At 35.6% G+C, this 19,581-nt stretch overlaps 1 protein-coding gene across 1 annotated transcript in view; it reads right to left on the bottom strand.

Annotated features, from left to right (window-relative positions):
- Positions 1 to 12,330, bottom strand: part of LOC123525334 (cytochrome P450 2A6-like) — a 41,506-nt gene extending 29,176 nt beyond the window's left edge. The window contains exon 1 of the mRNA XM_045304300.2: positions 11,878 to 12,330. Coding sequence (XP_045160235.2) covers positions 11,878 to 12,271 — 394 coding nt within the window. The 5' untranslated portion in view covers positions 12,272 to 12,330. The remainder of the gene's footprint in view (positions 1 to 11,877) is intronic.
- Positions 12,331 to 19,581: the final 7,251 nt, after the last annotated feature.

Raw genomic sequence — 19,581 nt, 5'->3', positions numbered from 1 at the left:
CTTTTTGCGCTTCGCTGACTGAAACACTAAAACTTCTGTTTTAGAAAATGTGTTCCCCAGATAAAAGTATCCAACAGATTTCTGCACTGGTTTTAAATCTTTGCATTTCATTGGCCAAACATATTGTAAAACTTGTTGTTTTGTTTGTAAAAAAAATTCAAAGAAAAAGAAACATTTGAGAAATCTCAGAATTTCATATATTTCATGTATTTCTGAATTTGGCAATAACTATCGAGTTTTTGAAATATTCTAGTTTATTTATTCGTTTACTTTATAAATGTAAGTGTTTGTGATAATTCTTTCTTTGTGAACTGTAAATTGGAGCTAAAATCTTCTTTTCTTTGAAAGGAAAAAATTATACTCCCTCGATAGGACCTCAATAGAGAAAATGTGTTGCGATATATATCGGAACAGTTTTACTGTGCTGATATATATCGCAACAGTTTTTCTTTTTTCTAATGAAACTCTATAGAGATTTCTGTGTTGATATATATCGTAACAGTTTTGTAAAATATCAACACAGATTTTGTAGTATTAATGCGTGTTACCATGTTTAACATACTGCAAAGATCAAAGGAAAACTGCCGCACTATGCGATAAGACAAAATTTAACGGGTCTGGGAATCGAACTCACGACGAAAAAGTATAATACGAATACCGTAACCGCTCTAGGCCAACGAGAAATCACTGACTGCATCGTAAGCGTACTAAGTGTACAAGTTCGTTTTCGTAAACATCATGTTTGTAAACATTAAATATTGCGTTTTGTAACCTAAACTCAGGGTTCTATACTTTAGTGTGTCTTGTATAAGAAAAACGTAAGCTCAAGCTAAAACAAAACATAATCAAAAAGTAGAAAGGTCATTTTGTACGTAGAGACATTTTGGGTTGAAAACATGTAAACACGTATGACTCATAGGGATCCGTCACGTGCTATGATAGAGGGGAAAAAATTATGATAGAGGGGATTTTTTTTGTTTAAAATGTTTTTTAGATGAAAATTCAAGAACTTATATGTGAAAAAAAAAATCATCCATAAATAACATAAATATAAACAAGGGGTGGAACATGGCCAATTTCGATCTTGTCAACTATCTTCTTGTACCCCATTCTATCGCGCCACATATTTGTAATATCCGACTCATAACCACTGAATTACATGAGCAAAGGCTCACTCTAACTGAAAATGTATACTTTTCCCACCTTAAAATGTTCAACAAAGCCGTAATTTATAATTTTATATATGCCGACACAGCCGTGTTTTCATCTTGGACACACAGTCGTAAAATATAAACACGATCATGTCCAGGTGTAAAATGCAATAAATAGCCGTTGAACGTGGTGAAACAAGTTATGGTTCTTAAGAATGATAATAAATACACTAACTGCAAATATTTACACACCTCGGAAAGCTCTATCGGTGAAGAATTCGTGTATTTTTATCATTTCTAACAAACATTTCTTCTTTTCCGTCCATGACACTAGAAATGTCACATGATCATTTTTTGTATCAGTCATCCAATCAGAACACAGGTTTCATGAACTGTGTTTGACGATTGTCACGTGATATCAACATGCCGAGAAATGATAGAAAATAGAGCGAGAAAGACAAAATACACGAATTCTTCCACCCCTTGTTTATATTTATGTTATTTATGGATGACTTTTTTTTCACATATAAGTTCTTGAATTTTCATCTAAGAAACATTTTAAACAAAAAAAAATCCCCTCTATCATAATTTTTCCCCTCTATCATAGCACGTGACGGATCCCTATGGTATGACCTAGTAATCGAACTGTACTGACTTCATTTTATGTTATTGTTTTGCTTGTTTTTATTTCAAAACGTCACAATATTGTGCGATACCTATACGTCGGCGCTCTATTGATAATCACGTGATGTTTGCTGATGATTTTTTTTATAAACCGGGAGACCTTATTAGGAAAACAACGATTTTCAACAGAAATTGATGAAAAATACAGTGCTAGAACATCGAATACGAAGCATATAGGTGAATATAATGGTGGCTGATTTCTGCCATTTCGTGTTGGCGTGTTGGCGGGGCGAAACACGACCTAATTTGTCGAGTTTTTCTGTTTTCGTGTTGTTGCGTCGGCGGGGCGAAAACACGAAAAATGACACATTTTACGCGAAAACACAACGTTTAGAGGGTGCCGACACGACAAATTTATCTGTCGAGTTTTCGTATTGGCGGGTATAAATATGTCGTGTTGGTGCCCTTTATGTGTCGTGTTTTCGCCCCGCCGAAACGAAAACACGACAAATTAGGTATTTGTCAAGTTTTCGGGTTTTTTTTCGTGTTGTCGTGTTTTCGCCCCGCCGACACGACAACACGAAAACACGACAACTACTTTTCAGACACCTTAAAAACGTAGTTATTCAGTGGCAAAGGGTTTTATATTTTAGAAGCATTTTTCTTTCTATTCGAACGAACCGTCAATTCAGAATTTATTTATATTCACTAAAGCTGCATTAGGAGATCTGAGATTATAAAATAATAAATAATATGTCAGATGTCATGTCAGTTATCGTTTTAAGAATACAAAGTGTATGTATAACAGACCAGGTTCCAGAAATATTTGATTGGGGTGCGGTGAGCGGCAACGGCGAGTCGAGTGGGGTTAGATGTGGAAGGGGGTAACCACTCATGTAAGGTAGGTCAGGGCGTGTCCGCCTGGAAATGTTTGAAATATGTGAATACAATCGTGGCCCCTGCTGCATTTTTTAGCCAAAATTTTGAGGTACGGGGGTTAACCCCCTCCTGACAGTGGAATCACAGGGTCTCTCCCTTGTCATTTTTTAAATATAGGTATGAAATGGTGGTTCCTGCTGCATTTTTGTCAAAAATTTGAGGTGCGTGAGGGTGTCATGCCCTCCTATTTAGGGGTTCAGATGGTATTTCCACGGACATTTTTGAAATATAGGAATGCAATGGTAGTCCCTGGTGCATTTTTAGGTCTAAACTGTGAGAAAATATTATTTTGATATTCGACCTTCGTCTTTCGGTATCTTTTTATGTAACAAAATGGTATTCGGTCGAAATATACATGGAACATAAGTCAATTTTCATTCTTAAACTTATATTGTCTAGCATGCAGTCATGTTGTATTCAGTTCAGTAATTGTTGTGTGCATGTCTAACGATAGATGCCAAAGAAAAACATGAAAACTCGACAAATAGATATTTGTCGTGTTTTCGAGTTTTCGTGTTTTCGTGCCGGCGGGTTGAAAACACGAAAACTCGACAAATAAGGTAATTGTCGTGTTTTCGTGTCGGCGGGGCGAAAACACGAAAACTCGACAAATAAGGTATTTGTCGTGTTGGCGGGCTAAAACACAACCTAATTTGTTGAGTTTTCGTGTTTTCGTGTCGGCGGGGCAAAGACACGAAAACACGACAGCACGACAAATAAAGGGCGCCAATACGACATATTCATACCCGCCAACACGAAAACTCGACAAATAAATACGTCGTGTCGGCGCCCTCTAAACATCGTGTTTTCGTGCAAAATTTGTCGTGTTTTCGTGTTGTCGCCAACACGAAAACACGAAATGGCAGAAATCAGCCACCATAGAATATAGCAAAAGTTTAATTTTTTAAAATCTGACACCACGATGTGTGGTTAGTCGCTTTAAAATGTCAGTCGGTACCCGCGCCGGGCGAGTGCTTTACTGACCTGACCAATCAACTGCCCTGATATGATATTTCTCAAAAAATCCCTTTTCTTTGTAAAGTCTTTAGTTTTTACCAAGCGACGAGACACTTTTAGTCATGAAAAATCTGATCAGGTAATATTCTTTGAACTGTAATATGCAATTTGATTATTCAATGAGAAGTCATTAGTTCAATAATTCTTTTTGTGTCAAAGTGTCCATCAAATGTTAAACAGACATCTGTAGTACAAATCGCGACTGCTTTTGTTTGTTTGATTGTTTGTTTGTTGTCTTTTGAAAGCGGGCCTGCGGATTTAGCAGAAATAAATTTCGAAGTATCAAGTACAGCTATAGAAGAGACTACCCATCCGTCCCTTCCACTCAAGATCTGCTGTAGTCTTGGTAAATCAGTATGACATTTATGACTGAAGGTAGTCTGATGGAGCATTTCTGTGAAATTATTCAGAACTTGAGGCAGCAGATTCGGACTAAATTTCCACTATATACGACATGTCGAGAAAAGTGACCATGCCCTCTGGTAGCCATTTTTAGAATATTTAACTGAAATCAGATCGATTTTTTGTCGGTAGTTTCTGATTTTTTTCACACGTAACAGTGGTCACGCCACCTTGTCGCAACTTTAATGACGAATCTTAATGAATTCAGCAACACTAATTGCATGGCCGATCACGGCCGGGCATACTGATATGGGTTAAGAAATGTGCCACTGGCGGATATGATTTTCAATTTGCTGACCGTTGTAAATATATGCAAAACTTGAAAGAAGTGCTTCAGCAAACATTTCTAATACACAACAGCAAATATTTCCAAATCAAAAGGTAATCAAAACGTAAAATGCCAACTCAAAATAACGACGTTGCGCCACTTTAAAATACAATGTTTTATGAAGTTGCGCCACTTTGAAATACAATGTTTCGAATACAATATTCCTTTTGGAAAACATTCATATGTATGTGTTGCGTATATGACTCGTCCTCACTCCTTTTGATATGCTGTCGCAATATGGGTATAAAAAATAAATCATCTGCCGATAAAGAAAATCAGATTTGCCTTATTTAGCTTAATTGTAACTTCTCAAACATGTCTAGTGGTTGCGTGTTGTGCTGGGGTTCGATATTTCTTTATCAGTGAAATAATTTCGGAGGTTTAATTATATTCATTTCATTACTTTCAATGTAAATTGCAATTTTACATTTTCAATTTTATTTCATGCAGAAGAGTAGTTCATTTTATCCGTAATGATTTGTCAATGGTAATTTCCGCCAGTTGTATCAGTGGACACCTGGTGTCAGAGTCCAAAATACACATTTTCCTAGCCAAGCATTAGTTATTCAATTTGCACATTTACACAACACAGTGATTTCTATTCTATAATAATGTTATACCTGTTTGAAAAAGACTACAATAAGCACCAGACTTGCATACTATATCTCTCTCACGAAAATATATACACATGTACATGTTTCTACTCTTACGATCTTAACTTCACTATCTTGGTTTTTTAAAATAATGAAGCAAAACGTGTGTGCATCATATCTCTTATGTCGTTTTTTGATTTAAATTTCATGTAAATAAAAAAGTATGTATTAAACATGCAATATAAATCCATGAGCTTAAATTTGCTATTATTGTCAAATGTTACTGTTTTCATATCGCTTATGTTTGATTTGAATTTTATATAAAGTATATGTATTATACATGCAATATAAATCTATGAGCTTAAATTTGATATATTTGTCAAATGTTACTGATGTTACGAGTGAGTAAGAATCAATCGCCAGATATAACGTGATATTATCTAGACACTATCTATCACGAAACGAGTTGTCTATTGCCATAGACGACTATTGTCACAATGATGTTCTATTTTTTGACACCAGAATTTCTTTTTCCTGAGTAAGAATCAATCGCCAGCTAGCTATATATAGTGACTAACGTGATATTATCTAGACACTATGTATCATGAAACGAGTTGTTTATTTCCATAGACGACTATTGTTACAATGATGTTCTTTTTTTTTGACACTAGAATTTCTTGTGTGCGTTTCTTTTTCCTTAGCCTAGATTTAATTTGCAAATTATGAAAAAACATACCAAAAAAAAAAAAAAAAAATGCTGCTTTTGCCATATCTAATATTAGCTGAAACTATTTACATTGAAAATGTACTGACTCAATATTGATGAAACACGTGTGTAATACTGTTGCATTATCGTAAATTGAATTGATGTAAGCACCTTTTTTTGTTTGATATGCAGATCACGTGATATTGTTGTAACGTTATCATACAACTTGTTATACTCTTGTTTATATCACATGAAATTTATACATGTTCTTTGTAACATATCATACAGCACTTGCTGTTGGAATTCGTGCCTAAATTGCTGGTATAATATCACAAACTAAACTGCCAAAAACATTTTCTTTATGCTACATGCAAAATTGATGTTACATAATTATGATTGATAAGTAATATGCTTTTCCTATTTGTCATATTATATCTATGATCAGTGTTTGTGAAATTATCAAAGCTACGCAATTTCTTGTTAAATATAATTATGTTTAGTTATATGCTCATATCTTACAGCCCTTGCTGTTGAAATTTATGCCGAAATTGCAGGTATAACATAATATATTTAATTGCCAACAACAATTTCTTTACGCACAGTTTTTTGACATTATCATACAGTTTTTGCTTAATGCTACAGACACTCCATGCACTATTGAACATCAATCTGATGTATGTTTTACATGACATACAATTCTTGCATAACTAATTAGTACAATATTATACAGTAATTTGATATATGCTATTGTTTGTCCCGTGATATGTAAGTCATACAAGGAATTAATGCATAGTTCGCGTGATATTATTATAAAACTCTTGCATATGTGTCAGGCACTTAATGCATTATAGCACAGTAATTTGATATGTGTTTGTGTGTCATGTAATAATTATTTGTGTATAATTAGTGTTAAACTGTTGCAGTTCATGTTTCACTGCTGTTAAGTTCGCATACATTCATTTTGCATGTTTTTTGTTGTTACCTGGTATTACTGCTTACATAGTAAAGGTCCAAGATGCAAAACAAATTAACAGAAATTTATCTCAAATCAACATCATCAGAGTTAAATTGGACTTCCTACATCTTATGAACTTCTTAATAGCCATATATTAGATCATTCTAAGTTCGTATAGTTATTTTATGGATAATTTGTGTCTCTTTCAAGACTTGCACTTGTTTTCTCTTAACAATTTAATCACCAAGCTAAGTCCAGAAATTTATCTCAAATCAACACCTTAGAGTTATACTAGATTTCCTTCATCTTATGGATTTCTATATAGCCATATACCAGATCATTTTAAGTTCGTATATTTTTTTATAGATATTATTTGTTCACTTGTGTCTCTTTTGCTTCTGTATTTTGATCATACGTCCTGTCTTACAATTTTCACTTAATTTTCAAACAGACCAGCTATGTCTGGCTTTCAGTATTTCTTCATTACAACCTCCTTTCTTTATCTACTTTCTTCCATTGATGCGACTCTTGGGGAGCCTTGTCTCTCAATTCACTTGTCAACGTCATTGCTTGTATTGGAACTGTATCTCATGTTGGCCGTTGTTTCTCTTGCATTGTATGAACGAGGTATAACATGATGTATTTTGAGAGAAACAATTCGGCCATCATGAGATGCTTTCGTCTGCGGTGTTCACGGAATCTCACTGTATACGTAAATGTCGTATTTATCTTTCATTTTCATGTTTTATCAGCATTTTCTTTACTAAGGCTTTCACTTTCACATGCTCACGCAGTTCCTGTGCCTTACAAACATAAACATCATCCATTATCCGAAAGGCATACAGCTAATATCGTTTTCACACTCTTGCTTCAATTCGCTTTCTCTATTTGCTGCACACTCTTGGCATTTCTGATCCTACTTATTATTCTCTCTGGTGACGTGCATCCAAATTCTGGTCCTGAAACTTCTCGTTCAAATTCTTTTTCCTCTAATATTTCATCAGAATCTATCGATTTGTCTGATGCATTATAACGTTTAGCGTATAAAACGCAAGCTTGATACCCTTTATGCAGAATTCCGCGACTTTGATATTCTCACTTTTTCTGAAACTTGGCTGAGTGCTCAAACTCCAACATCTGATCTAATCTTTGTGCAGTTCCATGATCCAGAAAGGAACGATAGGGTTGGTGATAGGCATGGTGGCGTCCTCTTATATGTTAGAAATACTTTGCGATATAACAGAAGACATGACTTAGAAATTCCCGGAGTTGAATGCATTTGGATTGAGCTCAAAACTAAACGCATTCTCTTTGGTGTATTCTACAGGCCTCCAAATACAACAGCTAACCAATACTCATTGATTGAAGACTCAATACACCTGGCTGTAGACACTGGAATAAATGATATCATCATAACCGGAGACTTTAACATCAATATGCAAGACCCGACTTCAGCTAGAAAGATCAACACCACATGTCAACAGTTTTCTCTCTTTCAATACATTTCTGATCCAACACATTTCACAGAAAATTCTTCTTCTGTCATAGACCTCATCCTCTCATCAAACAAGAATCTCGTCTATATGATTGGAACTGGCGACCCATGCCTTGAACAAACAATACGCTACCACTGTCCAATCTTTGGTCTCCTCAATTAAAAAAAAATCAAACAACCTTCTTTCAAACGACACATCTGGCTCTTCGATAAAGGTAATTATCAGCTTTTACGTGACCAAATATCACACACTAATTGGGAACAAATTAAGGACAATGACATCATTACATACACAACCAATGTCACTAATCAGATACTCAGCATTTCAAAATCATGCATACCAAATAAAGAAGTCACCATTCGACCCTATAAACCCCCATGGATAACAACGAATATAAAAAAATCTATTAAACGACGCAAAAGGGCATACAGAAAAGCTAAACTATCAAAGATTGGTCAAGGTTTAGAAATCTTCGTAACCATACTATTACCCAAATTAGAGCTGCCAAGGAAAACCACATTCTTAAATTAGCCAGTAATCTAAAAACAACATCCACAAATTCGAAATCATGGTGGGCATGCCTCAAGTCATTCATAAAACCTTCTTCCAATTCTTCAACTATTCCTCCCCTAGAAGATAGGGCCGACATTTATGAGGATGAAATTTCTAAAGCAAATATCCTGAACAACTTCTTTAGTGACCAAACAATTTTGAACGAAAGAAATGCACCACAACTTGATGAAGCAGAAATAAACTCTGAACTTATCATGGAACCTTTTACTGTTACACCTGACGAAGTTGAAATGGTTTTGAAGTCTTTACCCCTTGGAAAGGCCTCTGGGCCTGACTCTGTCAACAACAAAATTCTCAAAGAACTTTCTACCGAATTATCTCTTCCTCTTGCCGATCTCTTTAACTACTCTTTGACTACATCCACATTTCCTGATGCTTGGAAAGAAGCTTATGTGTCACCCGTCTTTAAAAATGGTGATCGGTCTTAACCTGGAAACTATCGCCCAATTTCACTCCTAAGTACAATAGGTAAGGTATTTGAAAGAATAGTTTTCAAACATACATTTAACTATCTCAATAGAAATAACATTATCACATCGCTTCAGTCTGGCTTTGTCCCAGGTGATTCAACAGTTAATCAGCTCACTTACTTATATAACTTTTTCACAGAGGCAATAGACTCAGGCAAAGAGGTTCGAGCTGTATTCCGCGATATAAATAAAGCGTTTGATCGCGTGTGGCACAAAGGTCTTGTCCACAAACTGAGATGTATTGGTATAAGTGGTAGCCTTTTGCGTTGGTTTTCATCTTATCTCTCTCATAGAAAACAAAAGGTAGTTATACCGGGCGCACAATCCAACTGGAACTACATTCGAGATGGTGTGCCCCAAGGAGCGATCCTCGGTCCTCTTCTCTTCTTAATATTCATAAATGACATTGTCATCGATATAAATGCCAACATTCGCCTTTTTGCCGACGACACAAGTCTGTATTTGATTATTGACGATCCAGCGACAGCTGCAGAAATTATAAACTCTAACCTCATTAAAATATCAAATTGGGCAGCACGCTGGCTCGTTAATTTCAATCCAAGGAAACCCGAATCACTTATTTTTTTCTCGAAAAGTCAATTCAGGTCTTCATCCCAGTCTATATATGGCCAATGAAGAAATCAAAGAAGTGACTAACCACAAACACTTAGGGCTGACCTTCACGAAAGACCTAAAGTGGCATGCACATATAGACTATACCTTAACAAAGGCTTATAAACGTATTAATATCATGAGAAAACTTAAATTTATTCTCGACCGCAAATCGCTTGAAACTATAAACATCTCATTCATTCGTCCAATTCTAGAGTATGGTGACATTATTTTTGACAATTGTACGGTCCAAGAGAAGGACTTGCTTAAAAAGGTCCAATACGAGGCTGCGAGGATAGTAACAGGTGCTACCAAACTTGTTTCTTTGCATAAACTTATGAACGAGGTTTGATGGGAATCACTTGAAAGTAGGAGGCAGAAGCATAAGTTATTTTATATTTCAAGATGTTGCATGGCCTCACTCCATCCTACCTTACGGCACTGTGTCCACCCACCGTTTCGAATGATACGTATAATCTTCGTAACCAAGCTGACTCCCAGGTACCAAGAGCTAGAACGTCTCTCTATTTTGATTCTTTCCTTCCGTTAACTGTAAGAGCGTTTAACGCTCTGTCTCTGTCTATTAGAAATTCTCCTTCAGTTTCATCTTTCAAAAAACAACCTTTTCTAGCAAATAATCAAATTCCTGTTTATTTCTATAGCGGACGGCTAAAAAATCAGGTTCTTCACACTCGCCTTCGAACCAACTGCAGCTCACTCGCGGATGATCTGTTCTCCAAAAATATTACTGCATCACCCCTCTGCTCATGCGGACGGCCTGAAACAACTTACCATTATTTCTTCCAATGTACACATTACGACAACATACGTACAATACTTACAAATGAAATTAGCAGATATTGTCCTTTTACTCTAAAGACTATTCTCTTTGGAAATATGGCATTAAAGGATGAAGACAATGAAAGAATATTTCTTTCTGTTCATCACTACATTGAAAAATCCAAACGGTTTGATTGAGGCGAAAGAAAAGCGATCACGCATCCATCTCCAAGTCGCTCCCTACCGCTTTCCTCTACATGTCTGAACTATACCTTTATCTTCCGAACAATGAAAAATATTTCTTGGTTCACCATTACCTCTACATTGTAAAAATGAAACGGTTTGACTGAGGCGAAAGTAAGTATCCAAAAGTAACGATTAGACATCCATCCCCAAGTCACTCCCTACCGCTTTCTTCTACATGTACTAAACCTACATCTCCTGAACATTATTACTACATCAGTTCTTTAATCTCCATTTCCATTACTTTAAATTTAAAGTTATATAAAAGCAAACTAACTTCATCATACACTTCATCATACAGTCTTATTTTGTCCAGTTATCCTTCTAGATCGCCATATCTTGTACCAATACTAAGTATGCAGTGGAGAGAATTTCTATAAGCTTAAGCTTTCAATTCAATCCACTTGTCTATACTATGTGCAAAACTGTATAATTGTAATTACTATGAGATACAAAATAGATGAATAAATATGTTTAAACCAAAATACAAAATGTATATGGATTCTATAGAAAAAAATACTAAAAACATATTTTGCGCCTCTGACGGACATCGAAACCATATCAACAGAATACAAAGACTGTAATACTTATGCCTATCTGTACTATCACGGTTAACAAGGTGATATAGTTTAGTGTTGCTTCGATTCATCATTTTTCCACATGTATCGTGCTGAATCATATTGATTTGTAAACATTACCTAGATATCGTACAGTTCTATTATTAAAAGTACAAAAACACACGGCTTACCTCGAAACCGAACCATTGATTAATTTAGGAAAAATTTTGCTCTTGCGGCACCTATGGACAGAGGAGCATAATCTTTAGTACTAAAGGACTGATCATGGAGCATTCATTTACATGTACTTTCACTAGCTTCAAAACAAATGCATAGCGAGGAGGTGTCGCTAGAAAAAAAATGAATAGTCGCCGGACAGAAAGTGACCATGAGCATGTTATGCTTCGGCGAGAAAGTAAAAGACAATGTACCTTTTCGCATTCCATTGTAAACTTTGCTGTGTGCGTCTCCATAAAACACTACGCTCTGGCTTCCATTATACATTGCTTCAGCAAAGAAAAATTTTGACCTATCGTTCATGTACCGTTTATAAGGCTCGCCTGCTAACGCTTTGCGAATTATCCCTTCAGAATTCAGACAGATCAAAGTTTCATGCAGAAGTTTTATTTCAAATATATCCCCATATTCTTCCGCATACTCGAATAATTTGTCTAAGATGTTTTCTTCGTTAATTTCCAACGCATTTCCGAACACAGGAACACCTTTCGGACCCGGAGGTTTCTTTCCATTTTGTTTTTGCTTTCTTTTTAACTTAAAAAGAATAAAGATTGTTAACAAAACCAGAAAACAATATATAAGAAACATTTCAGCTTTGTAACGTAGTATGTAATATCGTTATCAAGTAGGATAATTCATATCATTGAAAACTAGAATACTTGTCACAGTTACTGGTGACCTAAGCATGTGATAAGAAGAATAAGGTAAAAAGGCCAAGGACTAGCTATGTTATTACTAAGTCGGTTAGTTAAAATGATAAACCGTTTGCAGTAAATCATAACACAACATGAACAGATAGCAAAACTTGTGTATTTGCAACCTCAAAAATCTTTTGGGAAGCACTATCCTCGACCTGGCACAACTCACATAACATATGGGGTATCCTTAACTTTGTTGTATGATTGATTATTGTTTGTTTGGGTTTAGCGCTTTTTTCAACCGTATTTCTTCTTATTGAACGGAGGGCATTTAACGTACATAACGACAGTTTAGTGTCCCATCCCCGCGTCGAAAATGATTAAACTCCTTTCTGATACTTATGTATTCAATAATAATTACAAATTTACTTGAACATCTGAGGGATAGACAGACAACCACTCTTTAGGAGGTCATGTTTTTTATCAAATCGGCAGCTACCACATTCAAGCGGAGTTCTGTCGTAGTATGTGCCCTAAATGAATTATATACTTCCTGCGTGCAATAGATTCGTTCACGAGGAATTTTTGGGGACATTCAGTACATCAAAACTGTCTTCTTACAGCTGTAAAGGGCTGATTTTGAATATTCTACTTGGGGACTCGGCGTATGACATACTTAGCTATTTTCAACTCCAACTCATAATGCAGCGACTATCTATATCTGTATCTCCTGCGGTATGATAATTGCGCGCGCTTTTAAATATTATGGAGTCTGTCACCTGTATTATAAAGGCAATATTTCATCTGTAATACGCAGGATAATACAGGCCGTTATTCTATTGTAAATTTAAAACTTTGCCGCTGAATATGAACTGAGATGGAAGAGGATAGTAAAATGACGGTATGCTTTAAATACGTTATCTTCAACATAAACTACCATCAGCAGCTGACGATGATGCGGACTTTTTCCACTAGATTCAAAGTATTAAGCTTTCCACATTTTTGACAATGAAAAATTAGTTCTAAAACTCACGAAATTATAATGAAATGAGCCGCGCCATGGGAAAATCAACACAGTGGCTTTGCGACCAGCTGCAGATGCATCCGCGCAGTCTGGTCAGGATCCATGTTGTTCGCTAACAGTTTCTCTAATTGCAATAGGCTTTGAAAGCGAACAGCATGGATCCTACCCAGACTGTGCGGATGCGCAGGCTGGTCTGGATCCATGCCGGTCGCAAGGTCACTCTGTTGGTTTTCTCATGGCGTGACTCAATTATTATTTTTACATATTAATCTTATGCCTCATTAGCTATTTCGAAATTTTCGCCGTTTGCTAACTTATATTTAAATAATTGATCACCTTCCTGGTGTACTAATAACACTGAACATTGTATTTAGTAAATAAAAACCTCGACACCGTCCAATTCTGGTGACGTTTAGTGACCCTGCTGACACTGACCGAATACTTGATAATGCCACACTGCTAAAGGGCTCCGATTTCTGTGTCTCTCGTGACTGTCCGAGGGAGATTCGTGAGGCACGCCAGGAACTATGGCCTGAATATAAGGCGGCCAGAAATAAGTATGGTGCTAGGAATGTCAAGTTGAAGTTCCCTGCAGCTCTGGAAATTAATGGTGATACCGTGCGCAACTTATTTCCTGGATGGTTTGATGTTCTCCGTGGATCGAGAAACTCGGACGTTAAAAGTCGAATCCAGGAGAAATTTCAGCGTGCTGCTGAGGCCTCTATTAAAGCCTCTGCTAACAAGTCCACCACCGTTGAGGACATCACCGACGATGACCCGGTGCACGGCGGAGACGACACACAACAGGTAGAGGAGCATCTCAGTGCCAAGGACCTAAGCGAGAGGAACGACAATGCTCCCTCACGTGATATTCCTCGCACTTCCACGGGCTATCTGCTAGAGGTTCATCGACCACTGCAACAGCCTGAGCTTGAGCCACCTATGCCAGATAGTGCTGATAGCAACACCGGTTGCGTGAACACTGGACAGTAGGAATTCATGGGGTCTGTGGCGTTCTGTGAACAGTGTCTGAATTTGCCTTGTTCCTCTAAGCAGAGGGTTTGTGTACATTTACAAAGTTCATATGTTGTATATGGGGATATATTGTTTGAAAAAGATAAACTTTATAAGTCTGAACCAGGCGATCATAGTTGTCCTGAACCTAACATTGTATCAAATGAAAATGTGTGTAACTCAACTGAACGAAACTTTTGTGAACAAAATTTGAAAATAGGTAGCCTAAATGTCTGTGGTTTAAAGACAAGGCTTAATTACACAGAATTTATAAAAATGATCGAACAGCTTTCCATATTTTGTGTAACTGAAACGAAACTCGACGAATTTGATATTATTGATATTCCGAACTATACATTTTTCTCAAAGCCGCGTTCAGAAAGATTTAAACGCAAATCAGGAGGAATTGGTTATTTTATTCACAATTCTATTCTTGATAAAGTCCATATTTTAGAATCTAATTGCGAGTACGTTTACTGGCTCAAAATTGATACTTTTTTTAAAGGTAAAAAGCAAGAATTTGTCATTGGTGCTATGTATGTTCCACCTGAGCAGTCACGATTTTTTAATGAGGATGAGTTTTTTGAATTTCAGACTGATATTGCATCGAAATGTAGTAACTATGATTTTCTTATGTTGACGGGAGATGCAAATGGTCATACATCTAATCTCCCAGATTATATTGAATTAGATGATTTTTTATCGAATTTCCTTGATTTTGATGAGGAAACAATATACTCTTTTAACCAAATTCATAAGCTAATGGATTTAAATATTTCTCGCGACAGGATATCACAGTGTAGTAAAGTTAACAATACTGGACGCAAGTTACTTGAAATATGTAAAAATAATAACCTTTTTATTTTGAATGGAAGGGTAGGTAAAGATAAATCTCGTGGCGTGTTAACATTTCGAGATCATTCTGTAATAGATTATTCTATCTCTTCAGCAAATTGTTTACAGTACATCAGTGATTTTGATGTAGTTGAGCTTGATACTTTATTCTCTGACGGCCACCGAATTTTAACCATGGACCTGACCATTACCACCCCGCCCAGAAAACCGCAAGTGTCTCAGGACCCCCCGTCACAGTCCCATACCCCTAAGAGACACCCAAAATGGATTGACAGTAAGCAAAGCGACTTTGTTCAAAACCTAAACCCCGCGTGTCTACAAGAGTTAAGTTGTTTACTTAACTCACCCGTAGAAAATTTCAATATTAAACAGCATGTTAACAAGGTTACCGAAAAAATGTCACAAATCTTTGCCCAATCTGCCGAATTGACATTTACACGCGGTAAATACTTTACCCCAACACAAAACAATGAGATAAACAACCTTTCCTCTAAACCCTGGTTTGGGCCTCAATGTCGGCGGGCAAGAAATAATTACAATAAAGCACGCAAAACTTACCAACTGCATAAAAACGACCTCAATAAATCCAAGTTAAAATCCGCCAGTAAGCACTATAAACAGACCATGAATGTTTTTATAAATAAACACAGGTATAATAATGAACGAAAATTGCGTGCAATGAGTTCGCATAAACCTAAGGATTATTGGAGATATTTAAATAGCCTGTCTCATAGGGAAGCGGAAAAAATGCCGAGCGTTTCTGAATTTTATGATTATTTTAAAGATGTTAATTCCTTCCAACCTGATGACGGTTGTAATTTAAATGAGCCACCATCGTTTATTGAAAACGATAATGCCTTAAATAGGAAAATTTCAGAGACGGAAATTTTAAAAGTTATTTCTAAGCTAAATAATGGTAAAGCTGCATCCCAAATTGATAATATAAATAATGAGTACTTGAAAAGTACACGAACGGTCATGGTCCCTTTTTATGTTTCTCTTTTTAATACTATTCTGGATTCGGGTGTCCTACCAGACTCTTGGTTAATTGGATGTATTAAGCCCATTTTTAAAAATAAAGGGTCCCCGCTAAACCCCACGAATTATAGGCCTATCACAATACTTAGTTGTCTCGGAAAAGTTTTTACAGCGGTCCTTAACAACCGTATAAATGAATTTCTTAATGATAACCATCTTTTAAATGAAAACCAGGCCGGATTTAGATCCGGGTACTCTACTAGTGACCATATATTCACCCTTTATTTCCTTATTGAAAAATTAAGGTCAGAGAAGAAAAAGTTGATGTGCTCCTTTATAGATTTTTCAGTTGCCTTCGATTCATTGTGGCGAGTTGGACTTTGGAATAAATTGTATGAAACTGGCATATCAGGCAAAATCCTTAACGCCATCCGTAATATGTATTCTGACATTAAATCATGCGTCAATATTAATGGTCAAACACCTGCCTTCTTCTCTAGCTTCACCGGGGTGAGACAGGGTGAGAATCTCTCGCCTGTTCTCTTTTCTCTATACCTTAATGACCTAGAATCTGTCCTCATTCGAGATGACAACGGCATCATAATTGATTTTCACGGGAATAACGCCCTTCACTTTTTGAAAATATTAGTACTACTCTATGCAGACGATACAATTATTATAGGTGAAAATGAGACTAATTTCCAGTCATGCCTAGATAACTTCTACAACTATTGTCATATGTGGAGGTTAAAAATTAATTTCTCTAAAACAAAAGTTGTCGTCTTTGGTACTAATAAACCCAGCAAGTACATTTTCAATATTAATGGTCAATCTATTGAAACTGTTAAAGAATATAAATATTTAGGTGTAATTTTCTCAAGCTCTGGATCTTTTCTATCTTGTAGAAAACACGTAGTTTCACAGGCAAATAAAGCCATGAACTTGTTATATATGAGGATCAATAACCTTGACCTTCCTATCGATTTACAATTGAAGTTATTCGACCACACAGTCCTCCCTATTCTAACGTACGGGAGTGATATATGGGGTTTTGAAAATTTGGATATGGTAGAGCAAGTCCACACCAATTTTCTACGTAAAATTACTAAGACCAGAAAAAGTACCCCTAGATATATGTTGTATGCTGAACTTGGACGCTACCCTATCGAAATAATCATTAAATCCCGAATGGTCAACTTCTGGAACAAGTTAATTCTGTCCCAAAACACTAAATACTTCTATAATTGTTATCTAGAAATGATACAGCCAACTCATACCTTTAAATGGGCTGCTTTCATTAAACAAATTCTTGACTCAACTGGAAATTCTCACTTATGGTTGAACCAGCACTCACTAAGTTGTAAAACTATACATAAACAGGTTAAACGTACTTTAACTGATCAATATATACAGGCCTGGTCTTCGAAACTTGAAACTTCAAATAAGGGAAAAATGTATAGTTGTTTTAAAGATAGCATATCCTTTGAGGAATATTTTACTTTACTTCCGAATTCCCTTAGACGCCCAATTATGCATTTCCGTACAGGCAACCATAGATTCCCAATAGAAACAGGCCGGTGGAGCCAGTCATTTATTCCACACGAGGAGCGTAAATGTGTTCTGTGCCCTTTAAATGACTTGGGAGACGAATTTCATTACTTACTTGTATGCCCATTCTTTAAAGAAAAGAGAACTAAACTTATCCCTAGAAAATTCTATACAAGACCTAATATCCCGAAATTCAAGGAACTACTTGCCACTAGAAATCCGAAACAGCTGACGAATCTTGCTAAATACGTTCGGTTTATCATGAATGCCTTTAGCCGTCCACAAGTTTGAATTTATCATGACAGTATTCATTTAATATGCCCGTTCACTAATTTACTTTATATATATATATTTTTTTTTCAAGCTGAAGTATTAACCTATGCCCGTTTTATAGTTACAGTATTTATCTATGTCTGTTCATACGTTTGCATTTATAATTACAGTATTCAACTATGTCCGTTCACATCTTTTTTCTTTGTTTCAGTATTTATCTTTGTCCTTCTTATTACAGTATTCATCTAGGTCTGTTCATAAGTCTAAATATATAGTTACAGTATTGATCTATGTCCGTTCACAGCTTTCTTTTCGTTTCTTTGTTTCAGTATTCATCTATGTTCGTTTTATACTTACAGTATTCATCTAGGTCCGTTCACAAGTATAAATTTACAGTTATAGTATTAATCTATGCCCTTTCACAATTTTAAACTTAGAGTTACAGTACAACTTTAATGTTTTTAATTTTAGAATTCATCTTTGTTCGGTTTATAGATACAGTACTCATCTATGTCCGTTCACGTGTTTTAATTTATAGCTCCAGTATTCAAGTATGCCCGTTTACAAGTTTAATTCTATATTTACAGACTATTCATCTACGCCTTCTCACAACTTTAATATTTTAGTTTTAGTATTCATCTATGGCCGTTTTATAGTTACAGTATTCATCAATGTCCGTTCACAAATTTAAAATTTAAAGTTACAGTATTCACCTAAGTCCATTTTAAAGGTACTGTAACAGTATATACTCGTCTATGTCCGTCCATAAGTTTAAACTTATAGTTACAGTATCTATCTATGTAAAATCCATTGTTATATCTTTTTGTAGTTGTTAATGTTGTTTTTATTAAGAAAAACAAACAAACATAAATGGCTGTGACAATCGGCGATTACTGCACCTGCCCGTATATACAAACTACAAGCACTCTTGTCGTCCGTTTTATGTATTTCTGCAATATATTAAATTTAGACAAAACAAAAGAAAAAGATTAACCACTTTCCCCACAAACATAAAATGTATATATCATCAATACCAATACCCGCTTGTGAATTTCTTGTATATATGTTTTGCGCACATGTTATTGCAAAATGTTAATTTGTAATCTGTGCTTCTTCAATAAAGTTCTGTTCTGTTCTGTTCTGTTCTGTTCAATAGCATACTTATTAATCTCTTTGCACTTTTATTTATTTTTATTTTTTTCACTTATTTTGTTCAATATATATTTAATTTCTCTTTATAATTGAATATCACTTCTGTTTCACATATACATTGTGTACATTTATATAGCCTTTATACGTATACATGCCTTAAGGACATTTCATAGATTTTTATATGGACAGATGTTTATCTACGGACAGATATTTTCTTTTTTTAAATACTCATATCTATTTCAATATTTATGCTCTGTCAATTTCAGCAACCATTATTGTGGGTCATCATCCTCGATTTCAAGGCGTAGACAGGATAAATGAATGACATATTAGAAATTGGTACTCAAATAAGAGAACAAAGAACAGATGGAAACTTTGTATTAAATTTCATGAAATTTTTAATTTACTGACAATTT

This window comes from Mercenaria mercenaria, chromosome 3 (genome assembly GCF_021730395.1).
Source record: "Mercenaria mercenaria strain notata chromosome 3, MADL_Memer_1, whole genome shotgun sequence".
NCBI lineage: Eukaryota > Metazoa > Mollusca > Bivalvia > Venerida > Veneridae > Mercenaria > Mercenaria mercenaria.
This window is presented reverse-complemented; position numbering and strand designations above follow the sequence as displayed.